Source organism: Elephas maximus, chromosome 6, assembly GCF_024166365.1.
Source record: "Elephas maximus indicus isolate mEleMax1 chromosome 6, mEleMax1 primary haplotype, whole genome shotgun sequence".
NCBI lineage: Eukaryota > Metazoa > Chordata > Mammalia > Proboscidea > Elephantidae > Elephas > Elephas maximus.
In genome coordinates this window covers 133,890,699-133,914,911 of record NC_064824.1, presented here as the reverse complement: position 1 = coordinate 133,914,911, position 24,213 = coordinate 133,890,699, and the positions used below count along the sequence as shown (strand labels likewise).

Below are 24,213 nucleotides of genomic sequence, written 5' to 3'. Positions count from 1 at the left end.
ACAATTATTGCTATGCTTGAACCCACTGTTGCAGCCACTATGTCAATACATCTCATTGAGGAGCTTCCTCTTTTTCAATGACCCTCTACCAAGCATGTGTCCTTCTCCAGGGGCTAAATCCCTCCTGATAACATGTCCAAAGTATGTGAGACATAATCTCGCCATCCTTGCTTCTAAGGAACATTCTGGTTGTACTTCTTCCAAGACAGATTTGTTCGTTCTTTTGGAAAAAAAAAAAAAAAATATTGGAAGTCCATGGCATATTCAATATTCTCCAACCTCACAATTTAAAGGCATCAGTTCTTTAGTCTTCTTTATTCATCCTCCAGCTTTCACATGCGTAAAAGGCTGTTGACAACACCATGGCAAACACTAAAGAAGCATCTATTATCATGACTGGAAGTTGTCATCCCACTTTGGGAACCCATCCAGGTCAAAGGAGGAGGCCCTGGATGGCGCGAACGGCTAAGTGCACGACTTCTAGTCGAAAAGGCTGGTGGTTGGAACCTACCCAGAGGGATCTGCTTCTGAAAGATTACTGCCTTGAAAATCCTGTGGAGCAGTTCTGCTTTGCACACGTGGATGTGGATTCACCAGGAGTCAGAATTGACTTGAGGGCAGCTAACAACAAGGTCAAAGCCTCTCTTTGTTTCTGCTCTCCTGACCCCTCTTCATTTAAAGGGGAGAGAAACACCCCAACGGAAGTTCTGGAGTGTGTTGAGTGGGTGGGGGCAGATGGGGAGGAGCGGTGATTAAGGCCAGGGACTTAGAGTCTCAGCTTGAGCAAGAATATATTGATAGAAGGGTAAGGGGTGGAGGAGAAGACAACGGAGCACCACCGAACAGCGATCAGGAAGGACCTCATCTCTCGGAGCCAGCAGAAACGTCCACGTTTGCCTCCTTCTGGGAACCACGCCGTGACCCTAGGCAGCCCTGCATAGCCAGCAGATTTTCTCCGAGGTCCAGCCTGGCTAGGGAGGACTGGTAGAAATGAGCCGGTTTACCATTTGAATCGTCTGTATTGACTAGATCCTAAACTTGGACTCGCACGCCCTTGCAGGGGGTGGGGCGAAGAAAGAAGCCAGAATGCTATCATTTTTGGAACTGTGTTGCACCCTGCTTATGGTCACCCTCACCCCAATATTTTTAGGTGGGTCTAGGGGACCCTTGGAAACCCTGGTGGCATAGTGGTTAAGTGCTACGGCTGCTAACCAAAGGGTCGGCAGTTCAAATCCGCCAGGCCCTCCTTGGAAACTCTATGGGGCAGTTCTACTCTATTCTATAGGGTCGCTATGAGTCGGAATCACTCCACCGCAATGGGTTTTAAGGAGGCGCTCCTTATCTGATTGTACCCGTCAGCACTAGGTGGCAGCACTGGGTGACAAGCTGTGCACACGGAGTGTGGGGGATGTGAAAGTTCTCCTTATGGGAGGGGCCGGGCTGGGGCTCTGCCTCAGCTTCTAGAACCTCCCATGGCCTGCACAAGGGCAAAGGGGCATCCGGGCTGGCCCCACTGTGTGACGAGGGAGCCCAGCGTGGGACCGAGACTTCCCCGCCCGCCCGGGATGGCAGGGGAGCCGGTGGGCGGGGCCTATCTCCTGCTTCTGAGAGCGGAGAGGACCGAGAGAGGGGAGGGGGCCGCGACACGGCATTCACCTGAGACAGGCCAAGCTGGCACTGGGGAAGGGCCTTTCCCGAGGAGCCAGCTAGCTCCCCCAGTACTGCCTAGGAAGTAAGATAATCTACCTGGGAGAGAGGAAAGGAGGAGCTGGCACTCAGAGGTGAGGGGGCGCTCCCCCCACGCCCACCCCTCACAGAAAGAAAGCTCTGAGCTTCTGTGGGGCGAGTGTGCGGGAACCCTGGAGCAGACAGGGGGCTCCCAGACCGGCCATTCTCCCACCTGCTCAGATCTTCAGCCATCTGAGCGCCGCTTCCTGTGGGGCTGTGGGAAGGAGGCCTGCCCGCGATTTCAAAAGCCCCACAGAGCCCGAGACGCCCTTAATCCAGGCCCCCCTCCTCTGCTCAGTCGTCCCCACCCCCAGGGACCCAGGCCTGGCGGCCACCCTGCCATTCTGGCTTCTCTTGTAGAATTTAGAGGGGCTCACTGGGAAGCAAACTTTTCCCGCCAACAAGGCTGGGTAACAGTTGGGAGGCTCCCCTGACGAGCGATGGTGGGAGACCCACGCAAAGTGAACGCAGCAGCTCCGGACCGACAACTCGCGCCCCTGGACACACAGTCCCCGCAGGGCAATGGGGGTCCGAGGGCCCCGGCCCTGCCCCACTTTCTGGAACATTCCTTTTGTGCTGTCCTTCCCCCACTGTCCTTTTTCTGCCTGCCTCTCCCCCCTACTTTCCGATGGTGCGGGGGGGGCCCCTGGCTCTGGCACTTTCTGTCTGTATGTGGGCCCATTTTCCTAGATCGGTGGGAGCGGGCTCTGGCCGGGGGCTGCTCGCACGCTGCCATGTACACGCTGTGGTAACCCAGCCCGGCTGCGCCGCCTGCCCCTTGATGAGCATTTAAGGTCCTTCCCTAGTCTGAGGCAGATGTTCCCCTCCTCCCAGTTCCTGCTCTGCAAATCCCGCACTGGCCCGGCCCCTGTCCCCCAGATGTGCACCCCCAGGGTGGGACTGCGGGCAGAAGCTCGCGAAACGCCGCGGCGGGTGGGCGGGAGAGATGGTCAACTTTGCGCCCAAGTGTGGGGCTCGACGCTACGAGCCCTGATGGCGGGGACTGAGCAAGGCGTCAGGAAAGGGCTCGGCTTCCCCGGGGGCTCGGGGCAGGCCGGAGCGCGGGCGGCCGGGGGCGGGGAGGCGGCTCGCCATGCTCTGGTTGAGTCCTGGAAAAACCCCGGCGCGCAGGAGAGGCGGGCCGCTCGCAGGCACTGCCGGGACGACGGGAACAAAGGCGGCCCGGGGCCGGATGCAGTCATGGAAAAACCCATCAGGGCGCCAGGGCGGGCCGGGGAGGGAAGGAGCGCACGCCGGGGCCGTGCCACCCTCGTTGGCCGGCCCGGGCGGGGCTGCTTTCGGCAACCGCCCCGCGAGCGCCTGGCGGATGGTGGTGGGGGGGCGGGGATCCGACAATGCGGAGACGGAAGCGGGGGGCTTGTCCCGGAGGACCCAGGCGAGTAGCCCCCACGCTCCGGGTGCCCGCAGTGCGCACTTCGGGTACATGGACGCGCGTGGCGGGCGGCCCCAGACAGGACACGCTGGGCACACGCGGCAGCGTGCACACGGCCACCTGGCGGAGCGCGCACAAATGCGGCCGCACTTAAGGGGCGCAGAGCCGGCACACTTGGTCACTTACACGCACGTGTGCCCAGAAACGCGAGCTGCCCACAGCTCCCAGCGGAGAGGGAAGGAGAGGGTGCGATCGAGGTGGCCTGAAACCGATACCCGCTAGGGATGGGTCCCTGGGTTGAGACAGAATTTCAGGAGCTTGGGGGCGGGGGGTGGTTAGAAGAAGACGTGGGTTGGCCCGCCCACATCTTACAGGTGCTGGGCCTGGGCCTGGGAGGACCGGGGCGGGGGGGGGGGGACAAGGCTTGCCCACGTCCCGCCCCAGGGCTTGAGTTTCCCTCTTTTGAACGGCGCTGCCCGCCTTAGCCGGGTCTTGTGAACTTGGCCAGAGGTGGGGAGGCATTCTTTCTATAGAAAAGTGTTGGCGCAAGTTGGACCCAGTAACTCCTGAGGCCTCTTTCGGTTGTGACTTTTTATGAAGGAGGAACTGGGCCCAGAGGCCATAAAAGGAATTAGTGGAAGCTGAAAGAAAGCCTTGGCGCCTGGTTTAGTCCCAACCAGTTTTTTCCTGGTTCAAATGGCCCCTTGTTTGTGCTGCTGCCTACCTTGGGGCGTCAGAGGGGGACCCTGGGTGGGGGGAAAAGAAAGATCAGGATGTCGATGGGAGTTCGGGTCTGCCCGGAGGCGGAGGGGCAGACCTGGCCCTGAGGAGCGGGGTGGGGGGGGGGCGGGGAAGGGGCGAAGGTGGGGGCACTGCCGGCTTGGGGTGGCAGTTGGTGTCACCGGGGGCCTGACGGCAATGAGTCAGGGGCCCACGTTTTTAAAAAGGTTCAAGGAAAGGCGGCCTTTATGAGGTCTTGGCTGCTGAAGTTGTTGCCGGAACTCTGCGGGAAATAAAGCTGTGGTGGAGATTCTGGCCACCGCCCAGAATATGGGGTCAACGGAGGCAGGGGCACCAGAGATGAGGTCAGCTGAACTGGCATCTATTTGTGGTCCCCTTGGGAACTGACCTTAGAATCAAATGACCCAGCGCTTCATCTCCCTAGCCTCCTGCTTGGACCTCAGTTTCCTCATCTGTATAATGGGCACAAAAGTTCCTCCACAGGAGCGTGTTTGCGATTGAACGGGGGTGAGTCCCCCTTCCACCCTGCCTTCCTTCCTAAAGGGCAGGGACGGACCCACCTTGACTGGGCAAATCTCTTTTCCACTTCTCCAGGCCTAGCTCACCAGCGCCCCTTCCAAGTCCTGGTTTCCTGTGGTCAGGTGGGATGGGGGGTCGGGGGAGGAAGACTGGGAGGCCAGCGCCACCTGGTGGCTGGGTGCCGGCGGGCCTGGGCGGTCCTGAAGACCTACCCCGGGCTAACCTGGTTTAACCGGGTTCATGCCAGACGGCTGCCAGACGGCGACTGGCATGTTGGAGCCACCCAGGGACCGACTGTGGGGCCCCTTTCAGGGAAGCCTTTCCTTCTGACTTGGTTTCTCCCCTGGAGCAAACAGAGAGAATGCTTCTTCCCCACAGCAGTGTCTCTGCACATTGTCCACCTTTTCCCTTCACTGGGGAAACCCGGCTTCTGCTCTCCTGAGGCCCAGCTTCTCTGGCTTCCACAGGCCTTTCTCACGCCTGTCCCAGAGGTCAGGGATCAACACACTCGGCATTTATACTCAGCTTCATAGTTTAAAGAGGTCCCCGGGTGGCACAAATGGTTTGGGCTCTACTGCTAACCTAAAAGTTGATGGCTCAAACCCATGCAGTGGCACAGCAGAAGAAAGGCCTGGTGATCTCCTTCCTTTAAGAGATTAGGAGCAGTTCTACCCCATAACACATGGCGTGTGGCCATAAGCTGGAATCGACTCAATGGAACTAACAACAACAACATAGTTTACAAAGCACACTGACACCTTGGAAATCCTGGTGGCGTAGTGGTTAAGTGCTATGGCTGCTAACCAAAGGGCCAGCAGTTCGAACCCACCAGGGCTCCTTGGGAACTCTATGGGGCAGTCCTACTCTGTCCTATAGGGTCTCTGTGAGTTGGAATTGACTTGATGGCACTGGGCTTGGTGTTTTGTTTTTTTTTTGACACCTTACTTGTCACTACTGGGTGGTGACAGTGCTAGGTAGATAGAGAGTCATGGCCCAGAGCACCCACAGGCCTGGCTGGGATCCTGCCTCCTCCATCCGGCTTTGTATCCAGGGGTGATGTTCAAAACATTTAATAACTAGTAGCAACAGGCAGCAGCCAATCAGAACAGACCCTGCTATTAACACCTGGTACAGCCAAATTGATGCGTACCTGCTGAGTATGCTGGAGTAACTTCCGCCTCACTGGCTTCTCTATCCGCAATAAAGGATGGTGATTGTAATAGTACCAACTTACAGGAGCCCTGGTGGCGCAACAGTTAAGTGCTTGGCTGCTCACTGAAAGGCGGGTAGTTTGAACCTACCCAGCGGCTCTGCGGGATAAAGACCTGGCTGTCCGCTTCTTTAAAGATTATGGGCTAGGAAACCCTATGGGGCAGTTCCACTCTGTCACAAGTGGTTGCTATGAGTCAGAGTAGGCTAGACAACACCCAGCAACAACAGTGCTGTGAAGACTAAATCGGTTAATGCATGTCTAGGGTCTTGAAGCCAGTGCCTAGCGCATGCGAAGTGCCCAATAAGCTTTATTACTGATCCCACCTCCTCCATGAGAGAAGTGAGTCACCTCAGCCACTTGGGGATCCAAAAACAACAACAACAAAAAACAAACCCATTGCCGTTGAGTCGATTCGACTCATTAGCGACCCTGTAGGACAGAGTAGAACTGCCCCATAGGGTTTCCAAGGAGCAGCTGGTGAATTGAACTGCCGACCTTTTGGTTAGCAGCCATAGCTCTTAACCACTGCACCACCAGGGCTCCGACTTGCGGATATTGCCCCTTTTAAGGGAGACCCCCGAAAGAGGCACACTGTGTGCCCCAGGCTCACCTCCCAGCTCACCTCCCGCCTGCCCACCTCCTTCCCTGGCTCCTGCTGTATTTTCTCCAGGAGATCTCACCCACTCTGTGGTGCCCATCAACCCCTCTGTGGCTGAATGTCTCCTCTCTGCCTCTGTCCTGACCCTTCCCTTGTGTCCCAGATCTCCCCTCCCTGTTGTCTCCTCAACTTCTACCCCACTTGGCCCCCCTCCCCCTCAGACTGCCCCTCCCTGGGTCCCTGGGACCCACTCATAACGTACAGCTATCTTGATCCCTGCCTCCTTCAGCTCTGAGGACAGCGGCTTCCCTCCTCTGTTGAGATGCCCCTCAGTGTCTCTTGGTCCCATTACAACAATAACCTCCCACCTGCCTGCAGCCTCTGGCCCCCGTTCACCCCCTGTGCCAGCACCGGGTTTATCTTCCTAGAACACAGGCCACAACACTCTTCCTCTCAGAAGCCTTTATACCCCTTTATTCTTCCCCCCTTTTTTGTTTTGTAGAGGAGAAAATGAGCTGAGAGGTTAAGTAACTTGCCCAAGCTCTCTCAGCTAGTGGGAAGTAAAGTCAGGATTCAGAGTCACGCAGCCTCTGAAGTCTGGTGTTAACTGTTTCAGGGATACTCCCTACTGGGACCTTCTGTCTTTTTTTTTTTTTTTTTTTAACATTTTACTGTGCTTTAATTTTTTTTTTTTTTTTTAGGTGAAGGTTTACAGAGCAAATCTGTTTCCCAATCAATAATCTATATACGAATCGGAATAGACTCAATGGCAATGGGTTTGGTTTTTTTGTAATTTATATACAACTTGTTCCGTGACATTGGTTGCAGCCCCTGCAATGTGTCAGCACTCTCCCCATTACCACCCTGAGTTCCCCGTTTCCATTCGTCCAGTTTTCCTGCCCCTTCCTGGCTTCATATCTTTGCTTTTGGGCAGATGTTGCCCTTTTCATCTCAGATACATGCTTGTTCTAAGGAGCACGTTCCTCATGGGTGTTATTATTAATTTTATAGGCCTGTCTATTATTTAAGGAGCCCTGGTGGCGCAGTGGTTAAGCGCTTGGCTGCTAACAGAAAGGTCAGCGGTTCGAACCCACAAGCCACTCTGGGAGAAAGAGGTGGCAGTCTGCTTCTGTAAAGATTTACGGCCTTGGAAACCCTATGAGGGCAGTTCTACTCTGTTCTATAGGGTGGCTATGAGCCGGAATCAACTCCATGGCAGTGGGTTTGGTTTGGTTTTGGTCTATTATTTGGGTAAAAGGTTATCTCCAGGAGTGGCTTCAGTTCCAAGTTAGAAGGGTGTCTAAGGGCCATAGTCTCGAGAGGTCCTCCAGTCTCTATTGGTCAAGTCAGTCTGGTCTTTTTTAAGAATTTGAGTTTTCTTCTACATTTTTCCCCCACTCTAACCGGGACCTCCTATTGTGATCCTGGTCAAAGCGGTCCATAGTGGTAGCCAGGGAACCATCTAGTTCTTCTGGTCTCAGGCTAGTGGAGGCTGTGGTTCCTGTGGTCCATTAGTTCTTTCGACTTTTTGCTCCCTTGAGTCTTTGGTTTTCTTCACTCTCTTTTGCTCTGGATGGAAAGAGACCAGTAGTTGTATCTTAAATGGCTGCTCACAGTCTTTTAAGACTCCAGATGCTGCTCACCAAAGTATCTCATGTCTTTCTTGCCATCTCCACCTCCTCATCCAGCTGGGCCTGGGGCCACCCTTGAGAACACTGGCCCCCCACTCTCACACCTGCGCTAGCCCTTCTCTTAGCCTGGAATGTGTCCCCCCCCACCCCAAATCCTTCTCCAGCTCAGCTGGGCTCAAGGGCTGCCTCTCCTGTGAGCCTCCCGGCTTCCTGCTGTCCATGACTGTTTTCTCTGAGGCCCTCAAGTTATTCTGCCGTCTAGAAGTGCTTCTCAGACTTTACTGAGCAACAGAATTACCTGGGGACCTTGTTAATTTTCAGATTCTGATTCAGTAGGTCTGGGGTGGGGTCTGGGATTCTGCGTTCCCTCCAAGCTCCCAGCTGGTGCTTAGGCTGGTGCTGAGGCTGGTCTGAGGGACACACTTTGAGAAGCAGGATCCTAGGCGATCGTCACAGAGACAGAAACATCAGCCGGTCCATCCGTAAATGTGTATTGAGCACCTACTCAGTACCAGGCAGTGTGGGATCTAAACAAGTTCGAGGGCTGGCCTCCAACTCTAAGCAGCAGACAGTGAGCACTCCTGGGGCCCCTGCCCATGGAAGGGACTGGAAGGCAGCAGGTATGGGTAGAGGGAGAAGCTGGGCTTCCTTGCAGGGAAGGACTCACTGCCCCCAGGGGGAGCTCTAGAGCAGGGGTGGACTTTATCATTGTCCCCAGTTGGGGGAAGTTGGACCTTACTACACCCACGTTCATCAGTCACTGGATGTACTCAGGAGAAGACAAGACCTTGGGCGGGGCATTTTCTTCCGTGGAGGCCATCTCCAGAGAGGGCTGATAGCTGAGGGTCATCTTGTCCGTGACCAGCACTCCCAGCACTAGGGGGTAACACCTTCAGTCCAGTGCCCTACACCTGGACTCACTTTGACAGACAGTAGGGTTCAGATAAGCCTGGAAGAGGGGGCAGGGCAATGCAGGGACCTCAGAAAGAAAGCTTGCGTGGCCTGACATCGGGCAGAAGGGCAGAGAGATGAATCATGGGCAAAATGTAATCTTCAGAGGCCGCAAACATGTCCTGGAGGTTTGTGCTTATATTTTGCTTTCATTTTGACCAGTGCCAAATTCTCATCATCAGCTGCTATGCTTCCTATTTTATCAGCTCACGTAAATAGCCCTCCTGTTTTCCTCAAGAGCAAGAATTCTTCAGCTGAAAACAGACAGCAAATTGCCTAGGACCGTGTCTGGGTGGTGCAAGCGGTTTGCACTCACCATCTAACATAAAGGTTGGTGGTTTGAACCCAACCAGCTGTGCCCCCAGAAGAAAGGCCTGGCGATCTGCTTCGGTAAAGATTACAGCCAGGAAAAGCCTATGGAGCAGTTCTACTCTGTTACACATGGGGCTGCCTTAAGTTGTAATCGACTTGATGGCAACTTTTTTAAAAAAAAAAGTGGTGATTTATTGTTGTTGTTAGTTACTGTTAAGTTGACTGACTCACAGTGACCTTATGTTTTAACAGAACAAAATGTTGCCCAGTCCTGTACCGTCTTCATGATCTTTGGTATGTCTGAGTCCATCGTTACGGCTGTTGTGTCAATCCATCTCGTTTCGGGTTTCACATTAAGAGGCCCAGAGCAGGCAGCTGATGTTATTTGTTCAGTGGTTGTACTGTATTAGGGCTGGCATCTCTAGGTGCTTGTGGCTATGGTATTATAAGATGGCTTCCATAGATCCACGTGCCCCATATCTGTAGAAGGCATAGAGGGGAAGGAAATTAAAGGTGAAGGCTAAAACGGGTATGGGTATACCTTTTTATGAATGAAGCCAAATATTTCCATGAAGGACAAATTCTGTCACACAAGACTTCTTTGCTCCCACTTAATTACAGAGAAATTCACTAAAAACTTTATCTTAGGCTTCAGGAAGTCTTCTTCAGTGGTAACTGTTGTCCCATACTTACGGAATTATTATTAGACCAATAAATATTTTCTGACAGATGAGAGTAGTGAGATGTGGATTTTGGATGTCCCATACTTTTCACCAAAGTGGATAGCACTGTTTTTTGTTTTTTAATGGACGTGTTCTGGTTTTGATCCTTTGATGGGAAAGCACTGCCCCCCTCCCTCCACCAGGTGATGTTTGGTGCTTCTCTGGGGACCCCCTGGATGCCAAGACTGTGGTGATTAGGAGGTCTGGGCCATGCCCAGGAAGCGGCCAGTAGCAGTGTGGGGAGAGGCCCTGAGAGAGGAAAGCGATTAATTGTATCCAGAAAACAGTTGGTGTCCAGTACCAGCTGGTCGACTTCATGAGGGTGTGACTTGTACTGTCACATAGGGTCCTGGACTTGGTGTAATGTTCAGCTGCTGCCATCTTGAAATGGTTAATAATTGTTGAACAAGGGGACTTGTATTTTCTCTTTGCTATGGGCACCCAAATTATATGGCTGGTCCTTCTCACCAGATATAGCTCCTGGGCCCAGAGCAGGTTCCAGAGGAATCACCTGGGATCAAGAATATGGCTGGGAGGTGGGCCCAGGTGCATCCTTGGACAGGTCCTGTAACCCCTGAGCATCAATGTGCTTGTGTGTGAAACAGGGATCACAGTGCCTGCTCCTCCCAGAGGGGAGGAGAGGGAGGCTTTTCTCCACTGCAGATTCGGCCGTGAAGATTCACCGCCCAAGAAAGTCAGCCAGAAAGGAAATGCCAGACGCCTCCTGCGCTCTTGTGACCTGTCAGATGGGGGCCGCAGAGCTCTGATGAGAGACGATGGAGTTAAAGGGGTGGGGCAGATGTCTCTCTTCAGGCCAGATGGGTAGAACGTGCCCTGGTTCCTGGGCAGACAGCTGGCCTGGATGTTGTGCTTAGCCCATCCTCTGAGGCCTGGGCCCAGTGGTCTGTGTCCGGGGTCCATCCAGCCTGATCCGTGCGGCTGGGGGGAGGTGGTGGTGGTAGAGTGAGGGGCCTAGATGTTACCCTGTGGTGACAGGGTGCCGTGAGAAGGGAGGAGCTTGGGGAGGCCTGGGTAGACTGCATTGCCTAAGTCCCAGGTCCAGTCCCTGGGCCCTGAGTCCCTGAGGGGCCCCTGAGGCAGGCCTAGGCTGGCTCCCACGCCCAAATCTAGGTCAGTGCTTTGTCTTTGCACCTTCATGGTCTTTCTGCCCCATCTTGTCTTGTTTACTCCAGATTCAAATCTTATCCTTTTTCCTTAGTGACTGATGCCGCTTGCCTCAGCTCTCACTCACTCACAGTTTGCTGTCGGTGGGCAGGGTTGGGGGGGGCCTGTTTCCTACACTGACCCTCAATAATTTTTGAACAAGGAGCCTCATATTTTCATTTTGCACAAATCAAGTAGCCGGTTCTGCTCAGCAGGCCACCAAGGACAGGTATGGTGTTGCTTGGACAGGGCTCTGAGTGCTGGAGGGGCTGTCCTGTGACAGACGGCCGGGCTAGCTTTCCTGGCAGTGAATCTCCGCAGCCGGGCAGTAGTGCCATGAGGATACCATGCTGAGCGCCTACTGTGTGCCTCTGAGGGTAGCAGTGTAGGCTGGGCTGCTCCACACAGAAGCTCCTTTCTTTCAGGAGTTTACCCAGGAAAGCGTTCATAAATAGGACAACACCCGGCGGTCCTGGGGCTCCGAGGCCAGAGTATGGGCGAACCAGGGCGGAGTGAGAGGAGGGAGGCCTGCAGTGGGGCGCAGACCCGCCCTTGCCGGGCAGCAGCCTCCCTTGCTCGCAGCGCTGAAAGGGCCTCTGTGTCCCGTCCCCACCGCCCGCGGGCCAGGAGCGTTTCCTCAGCTGCGCCGACCCTGGGGCTCTGCAGCCCTCTGGGGACAGACACAAATAGTTCCCGGCCCAGCTGCCCGGCCAGTTACCTTGGGAACCAAACTCAATGGCCTGACGTCACCGGGCCGTTGGGTAGCAACGGCGCCAACTCCCGCTCTCCCTCTCCACCCCAGTGTTTAGGTCACTGTCGCCATGGAGACGGCAGGGCGGGGCCGGGGCAGGACGGTGGGTGGAGGAGACCCCGGCGGAGGCCTCGCGGGCCTGCAGGGTTCCTGCCGCCGGGTCCGTGGTGCCCCGTGTCGCGCCCCAAGCTGCAGCCCGGGCCCCTAAGCTGCTTTCCCTCCGACGGAAGGCACCGGCCCCAAAGGTGGAAACGGCGCCGCCAGGCTCATGCTGCCCCGACACCCCACTTTGCCGTCGGGCCGCGGGCTGTGCCGGTGTCCAGAGAAGGCCCCATCGTGGCCTCCGCGCGCCCAGCAGCTGGGACTTGTCTCCCAGAAAAGACGCCTTTGTTCACCTCGCTCCATCTGACTGCCCGGGTTCCTGTCCCAGGCTCATTTTCTCCCAGGCCCCAACCTGGATTCCTGCTTAGATGACAAGGAGCAGGTGGCAGCGCTGGGTCTTTTCACCCGCAGCCCCTCGGCTTGCCTAGGAAATCTGTGGGTTTGGCTGCTCTCCTTGAGGGAGGGGACAGTGGGCCCTGCTCACGCCGCTCTGCGCGGTCCCTGCTTCCCTCCTCCACTCCTGCGCCTTCCCTGGGCGTTTGCGCTTTGACCGCCACCTCCTCCAGGGCCAGGCCAGGCCACCCCTGGGTGAGGGAAGTGGGGAGTGTAGGCCTTGTTCTTAGAATGCCCCCCTTCCCCAGCTCATTTGTTTGACCATAAACCAAAAAACTAAACTGTGGCTGTTGAGTCAATTCCGACTCATGGTGATCCCATGGGTTACAGACTAGAACTGCTCCATAGGGTTTTCTTGGCTGTAATCTTCACAGAAGCAGAACGCCAGGCCTTTCTTCCACAGCACCATTGGGCGAGTTTGAACTCCCAGCCTTTCTGTTAGTAGCCAAGTGCAAATTGCTTGTGCTACCCAGAGACCTCTTTTTAGGTCATCAACTGCTGAAGCGCCCAAGCCCAGGAGTGCCAGGAGACAAGGCCTAGCACTCCTGCAGGGGCCAGGCGCAATCTGCACTGTTCTGCCTCCACATACCTATCTGTGGCTGGGGACAGTCCTAATTGTCTCCTCTTGCTAGAGGGCCTTGCTTGTCCTGTTCAAGTTCAATGTGGTGGAGGCCATCTGTGGGAGATATTTTTCCTGGGCCAAAGATTATTTTGAAAAGCACTAATAAAATATAGGAGGCTAGTAGCAAAGGTAGATTTTTAGGTAAATCCTGCTTCCCCACCAGTTGACATTTAATGCAAATGAATCTTTTTTAATCCATGCACTTGGCAGAGTACACTTAAACCTCAGATCTTTCCAAAGCACTCAAAGGAAAGTTCTAGTTGTTGGTAGAATACTCACAGACAAGCTCAGGTGTAACGGACAGACACACCGCAGGACTCAGAGCCTAAGAGTGGCCTGGGGTTCCTCTTCTGGCTCTGTGTGACCTTGGACAAACATCTGACCCCATCCAAAACATGGCTGGATCTGGAGTCCCCGCCTGTTGCTGTGGGGGAGGTGGCCTTATCTGCCAGGGAGCCAACCTTCAGGTGGGGGAGAGGGAGGTTAGGGCAGTGTCACCTGCGGCAGGAGACCGGGAGGCAACAGGCTACCTTGGCGGCCCTCCTTTCCTTGCTAGGAGGGGTGGGGCTCAGGCTGTGGCAGAGTGGCTGCTCAGAGAGATACCTGGAGTCCTGGACAAGGAAGGCCTTTCCAACATGAGACCCAGACCTCAGCACAGTCCTCCCCCCGGGTTTATCAGACTGGAGCAGGGGAGTCTGGGCAGGGAAGTGCCTGACTGTGTGCCTGGAGCCTCCAGGAGCCATGCTCCCTGCATGGAGCAGGAGCCGGGAGGAGAGGGAGAGCCACTGTGGACAGGTAGGTGAGACAAACCATGGAGACAGTGGCCTGACAGCTTTGGGTCCCCGATACCAGGCATCCTGAGGGTCAGTTCCATGCTAGCCCTTCCTGGTCCAGCTCATCAATCCCGTTTGTGCCTAAGAGACCTAGCTAAGAGATTCCTGACCAATACACGGAGTCCCTGGGTGGTGCAAACCGTTAAAGAGCTTGACTGCTAACCAAAAGGTTGGAGGTTTGAGTCTCCCCAGGAGCACCTCAGAAGAAAGTTGTGACAATCTACTTCTGAAAAACCAGCCACCAAAAACCCTATGGAGCACAGTCCTACTCTGGCACACATGGGGCTGCCGTGAATCTGAACCGACTCCATGGCAACTGGTGGAAAAATACACAGACAGTGCAGAAAACACCAAAGAAGGAAGAAAACTGACATTTGTCTCATGCCCAGTATTAAATGCTAGTTTTTTTAAAATATGCACTTATCACAGCAACCCTGAGGCAAATGGAAAACTCATTTTACAGATGAGGAAACTGAAGTGTGCAGACCTTGTCCACGGCCTTACAGCGTTGTGTGTGCAGGACTCCACAGGGGTGCCAGCTGCTTCTAGGCACAGGTTCAGCGGGTACTGCCTGGCCCGAGACCCCCTTGGCCACGCCCTCCCCCAGAGGGCCTTTGCCATGGCTGGGTCCTTCGTGGAGGCCGCTGGGCTGTTCAGCTTTGGCAGCGACTCCAGGAGGACTCTGTGCACCTTTGCCCTCCTGACCTCGTTCCTAAGGACACGTTTCCAGGCTCAATCACCTCAGCTGGTGGTGTTGCAAGGTATATTCTGAGCCCCTGCTTCTCTCTATAATCCCCGGATTTAGGTGCTCCTGGCTGGCTTCGGAAACCGTGGTGGCGTTGTGGTTAAGAGCTACGGCTGCTAACCAAAAATGTCGGCAGTTCAAATCCACCAGGCGCTGCTCGGAAACCCGTATAGGGCAGTTCTACTCTGTCCTATAGGGTCGCTATGAGGCGAAATCGAATCGACAGCAACGGCTTTGGTTGTTTTTCGGCTGGGCTGCAGTATTACCTTCCTTCCAGCAGAGGGCGTGTCCCCTGTTCTTAGGGTCTCCCGAAGCTCAAGATTGAGCTGGCCTAAGAGGGTTTCGGGGTTTCGCCTTAGCCCTGAGACATTCCAGCCTTTCGTATTAATATTTAAATGTATAAACAAGACCTCAGTTTACTTTTGCACTTTATCACACCCCCCTGGAGGACTGCCCTTAGCTATGATCCGCTTTGTTTCAGAGACACTCTGTTAGAATCTGTGCCTCACCCAGACAAACCTATGAACTTGACCACAATCACATGGTTATTTTAACCAATTAGCCTTGTGGTCACAGACTAAATAAGAATATTATTGTCCAGACAAAACAAGTAAAAATACTGACAGACTTAGGTTTTTTTTTTTTTTAACCATCCTTAAATTGGTCCCACATATCTAAATTTTCTTACAAAAAAAAGAGATATCCTTGAAAAGAACCTTTAAACTTTCTCCATCATTTGACTATGTATCTCCCCCTCCCCCAACACACACATCTCAGGTGGGAAAAATTATCTTTGTGTCATAGATTGGGTTGTGGATCAGGGTTTAGTGCTCAGGGTGTTTATTCTGGGGTTCAGCTTGGGATCGACCCCTGTGAGGAGACAGAGGATGATGAAGCACAAGTGGGTAGAGGAGAAGTGGAGCTTCGATGCAGATGACAGGAGCCCCTGCCAACCTCAGCCAGCCCGAGGGAGCTCTGGACCTGAAATTGTCCCAAGTTGGGCCAGGATGGTCAGGTCTTATCCTCCCGCATAGACCTGTCACTGGGTGTGGGCTGCAACAGGATGGGCGTGATCTCAGGCCAGCAGGTCTCTGAAGGGGCTGACGCTGAAGGCTGCCTGCTGACAGCACTCCCAGCATTGGTGGGAACAAGTCCTTCAATGAAGGGGCTCTGGGTGGCCCAGCGTCCACCACCACGGGATGCAGGCCACGGTGTGCCTCTGACATCCACCAGGCCTTGTTGGTACCCTTCCCTTACCAAGCCCTGGCAGGCTTGGGTGTTAGGACACTGTGCCCGCCTGCTGGCTCTTGGCCAGCCTATGTGCTTCTTTAGGCAGAAGCTCTGCTGAGTGGCCAATCTCTCCCTCAGTGGCAGAACACATGTCCAAAAAGGTGGCCATCGCTCTAGAGAAATGCTGGTTGTTGTCAGGTGTTAGCCCTAACAAAGAAACGAGACGGCACGGGGCTGGGGGCTCCCTGATGTTGTCGAGTGAGGAGGTGCCTGGCTTTGTGGGGGTCAATTTGTAACTCTTTCAGGGCTCAATTCTCAACACCAGAGGAGTACACGACATACCACCACCCCGTTATTCTGAATACTGTGCGTTCTTTATCCCCTTACATTCTCCCTCTGTCCCCGTAACTGCCTCTCCCCGAGAGGGCTCTCCTGCTTCAATTTTCAGCCATCTAACTCAGGCTCTTCACTTTCCTGTGATGGGCTGGGTGGCTTCCACTGCTGCTTCTCTTGCCTCTAGAATGAGGGTCTTTCTTCCAGCTCGTCTTTGGTTCTTCCCATCTTGCCCTATAATCTCTCCTTGGCCATCTCATCCAGAGCTGTGGGTCACCCACTCTTCTCCATGTTGGACTCCCCAACATGAGTATGCGGCTCTAGCCTTCTCCCAGGTATGCTAGCACCTGGATGCCCCGGGTCGCATCTGTGGAGAAGACTCCTTGCCAGGTGGGTTTGCCAACACGACTGCTTATCCCACAGCAAAGACGAAGGCTGGGAGCCAGCAGGGAGAGTCAGCCCAGCTGACTCCAGTTTGTTGCCCTTCAGGACTGGACAGACTACGTTAGCCAGTGGTGGAAGGCTGGGTTCAAAGGCACCAATGAGACAGGCCACCGCCACTTCATGGGGGACTAGGAACTTGGTGCTGCAGAGTCCAATGCAAGGCAGGGTTACAGGATCCAGCCTGGACTTGACGACCCATTGTCGTGCCCATGGGATCAGCAGCAGGAGTGGCTCTGAGGGGCCCAGGTCAGATTCCAAAAAAAGGGATCAATAAAAGTCAGGTTGATCAGAGCCAGGTTATTAGGCAACTTACAGGCAGAGGTCGGAGCCAAGATTCTCCCAGTGGACAATGACGCGCTAAGTCACCTGGGTAGAGGTCTGCACAGAGCAGTGTGGGTGTGGGTTTATATACCGTCTAATATGTAGGAAGAACAAGGATATATGCAGGGGAACCAGGAAAAAATGTGTCTAATCTGTGATGGATGGGGTTGTTTTTGTACTAGTTAACAGATTTCAGTTAACATTACCAGGAAGTCAGGTGTTTGGTGTGTGTTTTCTCCACCTAGGTCACTTGCTCAGTCAGGTACTCTGGTTCTTTCCCAGAGTCCTATGCGGCAGGATCCATCTTGTGTTGTTCATGGCCCTTACACCCATCCCTGCAGCCTCGGTGTGAGTGGTGTCATTGTTGAGTAGCCATGTTCTCCATGTGTTAATATGAGCCCCTAATAAATGCTTTCCTGGTGGAAAGATAAGGTGTTCTTTTTCATATTAAGGACCAACATATGAGTTGAAGGACCTAGACTTATCTTGAATTCAACCTCTTTCTGAAAGCAAACCCATGGTCTTACTTCTTCTTACCAGCCTCCACTCACTCCTCCTGATGTTCCTCCATCTGTCAGTGACACTGCAGTTCTAAATGCCCAGGCTCAATCCCCTAAGGAGTCACAATTGTCATTTTTCTGGCCCTTGAATCCAGCTGGTTACCTGCAATGTCTTCCTCCCATTCCCTCTGCTACCTTCTACTGCCCGCCCTGAGTTCCATAGATCTGGACCATCTCCCTCTAGAGCGTCCCCACACCACTGTCACCCCTCCTGTGTGCCACTGTCACCACGCTGACAGGTCTTGACATCTGCAGTTCCTTCTGCTTGGGTTGCCCTTCCCTCTCCAAAATGGAAGGCTGAGTAATAGCAAATCTGGCTGGCCTTTGTCCCTGGTTCCTGGGAGATGGCCTCTAAAACCTTGGAATTTCCTGACGGATTGGATTATCTGTTATTCAGAGTGGGTCCCTCTGACCACACCTGATGGTTTATGCTAACAAGGCAACTTATGGGGGGGGGCTCAATAGTTGATGCTAATGAGATGACTCAGGATGAGGGCTGGTCACTCCAGAAAGACTAACCATGTGATTAAAGGGTTGGAGCTTTAAGCCAAGTGATATCAGCCCAGCTGTTACAGAGGGGAGGGGAGCTTGAGATTGAGTTCAATTATGTGGCCAATGATTCAGTCAATCATCAATAAAAAGTCTGGACACTGAGGCTCAGGTGAGCTTTCCAGGTTGGCAATATTCTGCCTTAGCTCCATATGACCAGCTCTGTAATAAAAATCATAAGGATCGCCAACACTTACACAGCGCCCAACTATGTGCCAGGCACTGTTCTAAGCACTTAACTTCATTTAGGCCTCACAACAGCCCTATGCGGTAGCTACTATTATTATTGTCATTTTACAGATGAGGAAACTGTGGGACCCAACTATTTCCATCGAGTCAATTCTGACTCATAGCAACCCTATGGGACAGGGTAGAACTGCCCCATAGAGTTTTCAAGGAGCGCCTGGTGAATTGAACTGCTGACATTTTGGTTAGCAGTCATAGTTCTTAACCACTAGGAGACTAAAGCTCCTAAGTGGTTATTAAAAATATTGTTGACAACATGAACGAGCACATGTTGGGGCCTACCTTGGAAGCTTTATCTCCCTCTGTTCTGGGTTCCAGTCATGTTGAACTGCTTGACCCACCCTCCTCCGAAACCACTCACTGCACCTGCATCAGCTTTTGCTCCCTATTGTCTCTGTCTGGGGGATTACCTCTCTTCACTTTCAAGATCTGACTCAATTGCTTCTCCAGAGGCCTCTGATTACTGGGATCTTCCTCCTCTGAATTCTCAACACTCTTGAACCTTTAAGAGCTGAATCAGTTTCCTTAAAAGGACAGAAATTTATTGTCTCACAGTTCTGGAGGTTAGGAATCCAAATTCAGGTTATTGGCAGGGCCACACTCACTCCATAGGCTCTAGAGGAAGACCCTTTTTTGTCTCTCCAGCTCTGGTAGCTCCAGGCTTTCCTTGGCTTGCACCGTCACATGGTGTTCTTCCAACTGTGTCTCTGCGTCTGTGTCTCTTCTCTTTTATAAGGATATCACTCAGACTGGATTAGGACCCACTCTACTCCAGGATGAGCTCATGTTAATCACATATGCAAAGACCTTGTTTCCAAACTCGCATTCACAGGTGCAGAGGGTTAGGGCTTCAACATATCTTTTGGGAAGGATACAATTCAATCCATAACATGGGCTCATTTAGTCTTTGCTTTCACTACCTGGGGACAGTTCCCATCTTACCTACCGAAAGTGGCAGCTGCTTGAGGAAAGGGGTTAGACACTTGGTTTACTTTTGCACTCCTCTCAAGGCTGGTGTCATAACTTTTTCACACGAGCCATCTGCAAGGCTGGTGAGGCCAAGCAGGTGACATCAGTACCTGATGAAGGCCAGGTAGGCAGGGGTGGATCCCTTGAGCATGTGCCCCCTTGAAAGCAGACAGCTCAGTTGCCTGCCCCCTGAAGAAATGAGGGCCCTTGATTTTACAATAGAAACGGAAATCTGGATTTGTAGGTAAAATCTCCTGATTAAAAAAATAATTTATTTTATTTTTGTTGTTGAAAATATAGACAGCAGAACATAGACCAATTCAACTGTTTTTACATGTACAATTAAGTGACAATAATTGCATTCTTCAAATTGTGCAACCGTTCTCATCCTCTTTTTCTGAATTGTTCCTCCACCATTAACATAAACTTACTGCCTCCTAAGTTTCTGGTCTAACCTTTCGAGTTGCTCTTATAAATTTGATCCCATGTAAATTTTTATAAGAGCACAATGCTTGAGGCAGACATCCGTTACTAATTAAGGTAAACTTCTGTTTAGTTTAAGGACGACTTCGGGGGATACTTTTGGTTTAAGGTTTAAAGATTATCACAGGGCAATAGTTTCAGGGGCTCATCCAGCCTCAATAGCTCCAGAAAGTCTGGATTCCAAGAAAATCTTCTGATTTTTATATTTATTTAAAAAGCGTTAACATTCTGGTATACTTATTTTTGGTCCATTTTCAACACACATACTTGTTCATTGCTGTATCTCCAGTTCTTAGAATGGGTCTCACAGGGTCCTGATTTTTAAAAATGTTAGTAATTAATTCACAATTTGAGAAATACTATGTAGGAAAATAAATTCACCAGTGGATCCTGTTTGGAAATAGTTTTTCTTTTGTTGTGCTAATAAGGTCATACCAGAGTATGGTGGGTCCTAAACTTAATCCCTCCTGAGTTATAAAAAGAACAGTATAGACACAGCACACAGACAGGGGAGATGCCATATGAAGACAGACACACGTGGTAGTTACAACTAAAAGCCCAGGAACTCCAAGCGTTGCTGGGAGCTACTAGGAGCTGAATGAAACAAAAAGCCTTAGAGCCACCCCCTGAATTCGGACTTCTAATGTCCTGATTACCACCCATCTATTAGTGTGTTGTACTGTGGTGGCTTGTGTGTTGCTGTGCTGCCAGAAGCTGTGCCACTGGTATTTCAAATACCAGCAGGATCACTCATGGTGGTCAGGTTTCAGTGGAGCTTCCAGACTAGGAAGAAGGACCTAGAGGTCTACTTCTGAACACATAAAGATCAATATCCTAGGCATTAGTGAGCTGAAATGGACTGGTATTAGTCATTTTGAATCAGACAATCATATGGTCTACTAAGCTAGAAATGACAAATGGAAGAGGAATGGTGTCGCATTCATCATCAAAAAGAATGTTTCAAGATCTATCCTGAAGTACGACGCTGCCAGTGACTGAATAATATCCATACGCCTAACAAGGAAGACTAGTTAATACCACTGTTATTCAAATTTACCCAGCAACCACTAAGAAGATTTTTACCAACTTCTGCAGTCTGAAATTGATCAAACATGCAATCAAGATGCGTTGATAATTACTGGTAACTGGAATGCAAAAGTTGGAAACAGAGAAGAAGGGTCGGTAGTTGGAATATATGGCCTTGGATATACAAATGATGCTGGAGATTGAATGATAGATTTTTGCAAAACCAACGACTCATTCGTTGCAAGCACCTTTTTTCAACAACAAATAAACAGCGACGATACAGGTGGACCTTGCTTGATGGAACATACAAGAATCAAGTTGACTAAATCTGTGGAAAGGGACAATGGAGAAGCTCAATATTATCAGTCAGAACAGGGCCAGTGGCCAACTGGGAAACAAACCATCAGTTGCTCGTATGCAAGTTCAAGTTGAAGCTGAAGAAAATTAAAACAACTTCACAAGAGCAAAAATATGACCTTGACTATATCCCACCTGAATTTTGAGACCATCTCAGGAGTGGATTTGACATATTGAACATTAATGACTGAAGACCAGACAAGTTGTGAGATGGCATCAAGGACATCATACATGAAGAAAGGAGAAGGTCATTAAAAAAACAGGAAAGAAAAAAAAGACTAAAATGGATGTCAGAAGAGACTCTGAAACTTGCTCTTGAAAGTAGAGTAGCTAAAGCAAAAGCAAGAAATGATGAAGTAAAAGAGCTGAACAGAAGATTTCAAAGGGTGGCTCGAGAAGACAAAGTAAAAAATTGTAATGAAATGTGCAAAGACCTGGAGTTAGAAAACCAAAAGGGAAGAACATACTCTGAAGAAAAAATGCAAGCTATGAGCTGCAATACTGAAGGGTTCTATGGGCAAAACACTGAACGACACAGGAAGCATCAAAGAAAATGGAAGGAATACACAGAGTCACTCTACCAAAAAAAATTGGTCGACATTCAGTTATTTCAGGAGGTAGCATATGATTAAGAACCAATGGTACTGAAGGAAGAATTTCAAGTGGCGCTGAAGGCATTGGTGAAAAACAGAAAAGGCTCTAGGAATTGACGGAATACCAATTGAGATGTTTCAACAAACAGATGCAGCACTGGAAATGCTCACTCATGTGGAGCACAGTTCTACTCTGACACACTTGGGGTCACCATGAGTTGGAGTTGACTTCACAGCAACTCGATTTTTTTTTTTTTTGCTTTGTTTTGTTTTTTAATTAAGTGCCAGTAGCTGTATCTTCTGACCTGCATGTTCCACATACATCTCCCGCCATCTCCATGGTGGGGATTTTGCATCTCCGTTTCACAGAGGAGGGGTCAGAAGTTCTGAGGGTGAGGTGATTTGCCCAGGGCAAGAGGTGGAGCTGGGGTTTGAACCCACATTTGTCTCAGAGCTTTCTATCCCCACTGCCCCCCAGAAAGCCCCAGCAGAGTGACCCGAGCTTGCCCGGCTGGTGTCAACCCCAGGGGAGGGTCAGGTTGCAGTTCCTCAAGAATGCACCTACCTGGTTGAGGGTCCTGTCAGGATCTTTTGTGCAGGCAGGCTTGAGACCCCTTCCCCCACCCTGTGCCCTAGGCCCTGCCCTTGCTCTTCTCTTTCTGCACATCTGCCTCAACCCTGAATGGCACGGAACCACCCAAGAAGCCCCCTGAGGACATCTTTCTGATTCCAGAGCCCCCTGGATGTCAACTCTGACTCATGGTGAGTTGTCCCTGGCCCCCTCTTGTTGCTTCACCCTGCTGCTCTCGGCTCAGAGAAGGGGTGAAGCTGGCTCTTAGAAAATAAACGATCGCTGGTGATTTATTGCCTGGTCTGGAGGGCGCCATCCAGGGCAGGGGTGGGCAGGGGAGCCAGGCTCGAGGGTCCCAAGGCATTCCTTCTGGGGGGTCTAGTCACAGCTGGGGCCAGCTGGGGCCCGAGGTGGAGTGAGGTGGCTGGTCAGGAAGCGCACAGCTGATCGGATACCCTCGATCGTCCTCCGCTCTACTGTCTCCAGCATGTGGATGACTGAGCGCAGGGCTGAGCCCGTGCCTGCCACCAGCCCAGAGGAGAAGGCCAAGCTGGCACTGTCCAGGATGCTGGAGGCTGAGCGCAGGCTGGGCCCCGTGCCCTGCAGCAGGTCTGTCACAGAGGCGTGGCCAGAGCCCAGGAAGCCCGTGGCCATGCCCATAGTGGTCTCAGACCACACCAGGATGTCTGCCAGGGAGCTGATGGAGCCCTCACCCCCGCCCAGCAAGCTGGTCATGGAACGCATGTAGTTGTTCTCCTCATTGGCCATGTACAAGTTGGAGTCCAGGGGCCTCCTCCCCAGGGCCACTGGGTGCAAGGCAGGTGAGGCGGGGGTGCTGCACCCTTGGGACAAAGAAAAGGACTGAGCCTGTGGCTCATCTGAGCTGTCCACCAAAGGGCTTGAAGCCTCTGGGTCCCCAGGTTGCTCCTGAGTGGTCTCAGTGTTGCCAGCGGCCTGAGTGTCAGGCTGATCCTTGGCGCCTCCAGCGGGCTGGGTGGCGGGACTCACGGCATTGGTGTCTAGGTCGGGTTGACCAGCAGGGCTCTCAGTGGGCTGTGTCTCAGCACTTGGGGTAGGTGGAGTTAATCCCAGCTTCCCGCTGGGGACATCCTGAGTTTGTGGCGTCTCTTCCTTAACCAGGATGTGCTGTAGCAAAGTCAGCTGGCTGTTGCTCGTCTTTGCCTCTTGAACTGGCTTAACCACTGATGTGTTCTGGAGGCTTGTGGACGCTTGCAGAGCAAATGGAGCTTGGTCGAGGAGCAGAAATTTGACCTCTTTGGGCCTCTTGCTCTCCTCTGGGACACCCCCTGACTTCGACTTGGCTTCTGAGGCCACTGGCTGGGCAGAGGCCTGACTTACATCCTGCTGGTCAGCTGGTGCCGAGGTGCTACTTGCCTGGTTTGGGGACCCTTCTGCTGTACTGTCCGTAGACTGGGTGTCTGCCACGGTGCCCAAGGAGGCCTCGGGAGTGCCATGTAGGGGGTTGTTGGTGGCTTCGGCCTCTCCCGAGGGCTTGGTGGTCATCTATGCCCTCTGCAACTGTGGTGGTTTGAGGGAGTGGCCCCAGCCCTGCCAGACTAAGCTGCCCAGGTGGTGAGGTCACAGGGGGCTGTGGGAAGCTGGCGATGTCACAGGCACCTGCAGAGCCAGGGTCCTGAGTCTCCTGAGGGGCTGCGTAAGAAGGCTGAGTTTGCAGGTACGCGGGGAAAGAAAGTCAAATGTCTTGGCAAAAGTGGAGGGGTGTGTGCAAGATGGTGGTGACTGATGGTGGGAATGGGATGCAGATGTTGATGTCGAATGAACATTTACACAGGACATCTCCCAGCTCCTCTGTGTCCATAGTGGTGACTCAGGACCCAGGCTTGGCCAGTCTTTCTGGAGAAGACTGGTTTCCCAGCAGCAGTGAGTAGCAACAAACAGCTCCTGGCCCTGGCCATTTTTGGCTATGGGCTTAGCCCTTTTCGCACAGAACAATCTCCACTTCTCCCTACTCAACTGGGCCAGGAAGGCAGAGGATAACAAGAGAGGTACAAAATTCTGAGAGTCCTTGGAAGAATGGAGATCCAGATAAACCTACTGTGGTTATACTCTTCATTAAGAAGGTGAATGGAAT

At 52.4% G+C, this 24,213-nt stretch overlaps 1 protein-coding gene across 1 annotated transcript; it reads right to left on the bottom strand.

Annotated features, from left to right (window-relative positions):
- Nucleotides 1-22,478: 22,478 nt before the first annotated feature.
- On the bottom strand, nt 22,479-23,624 carry TEX44 (testis expressed 44). The gene has a single exon (XM_049888853.1). It carries the CDS (start codon nt 23,622-23,624, stop codon nt 22,479-22,481), a length of 1,146 nt encoding a protein of 381 aa, XP_049744810.1.
- Nucleotides 23,625-24,213: the final 589 nt, after the last annotated feature.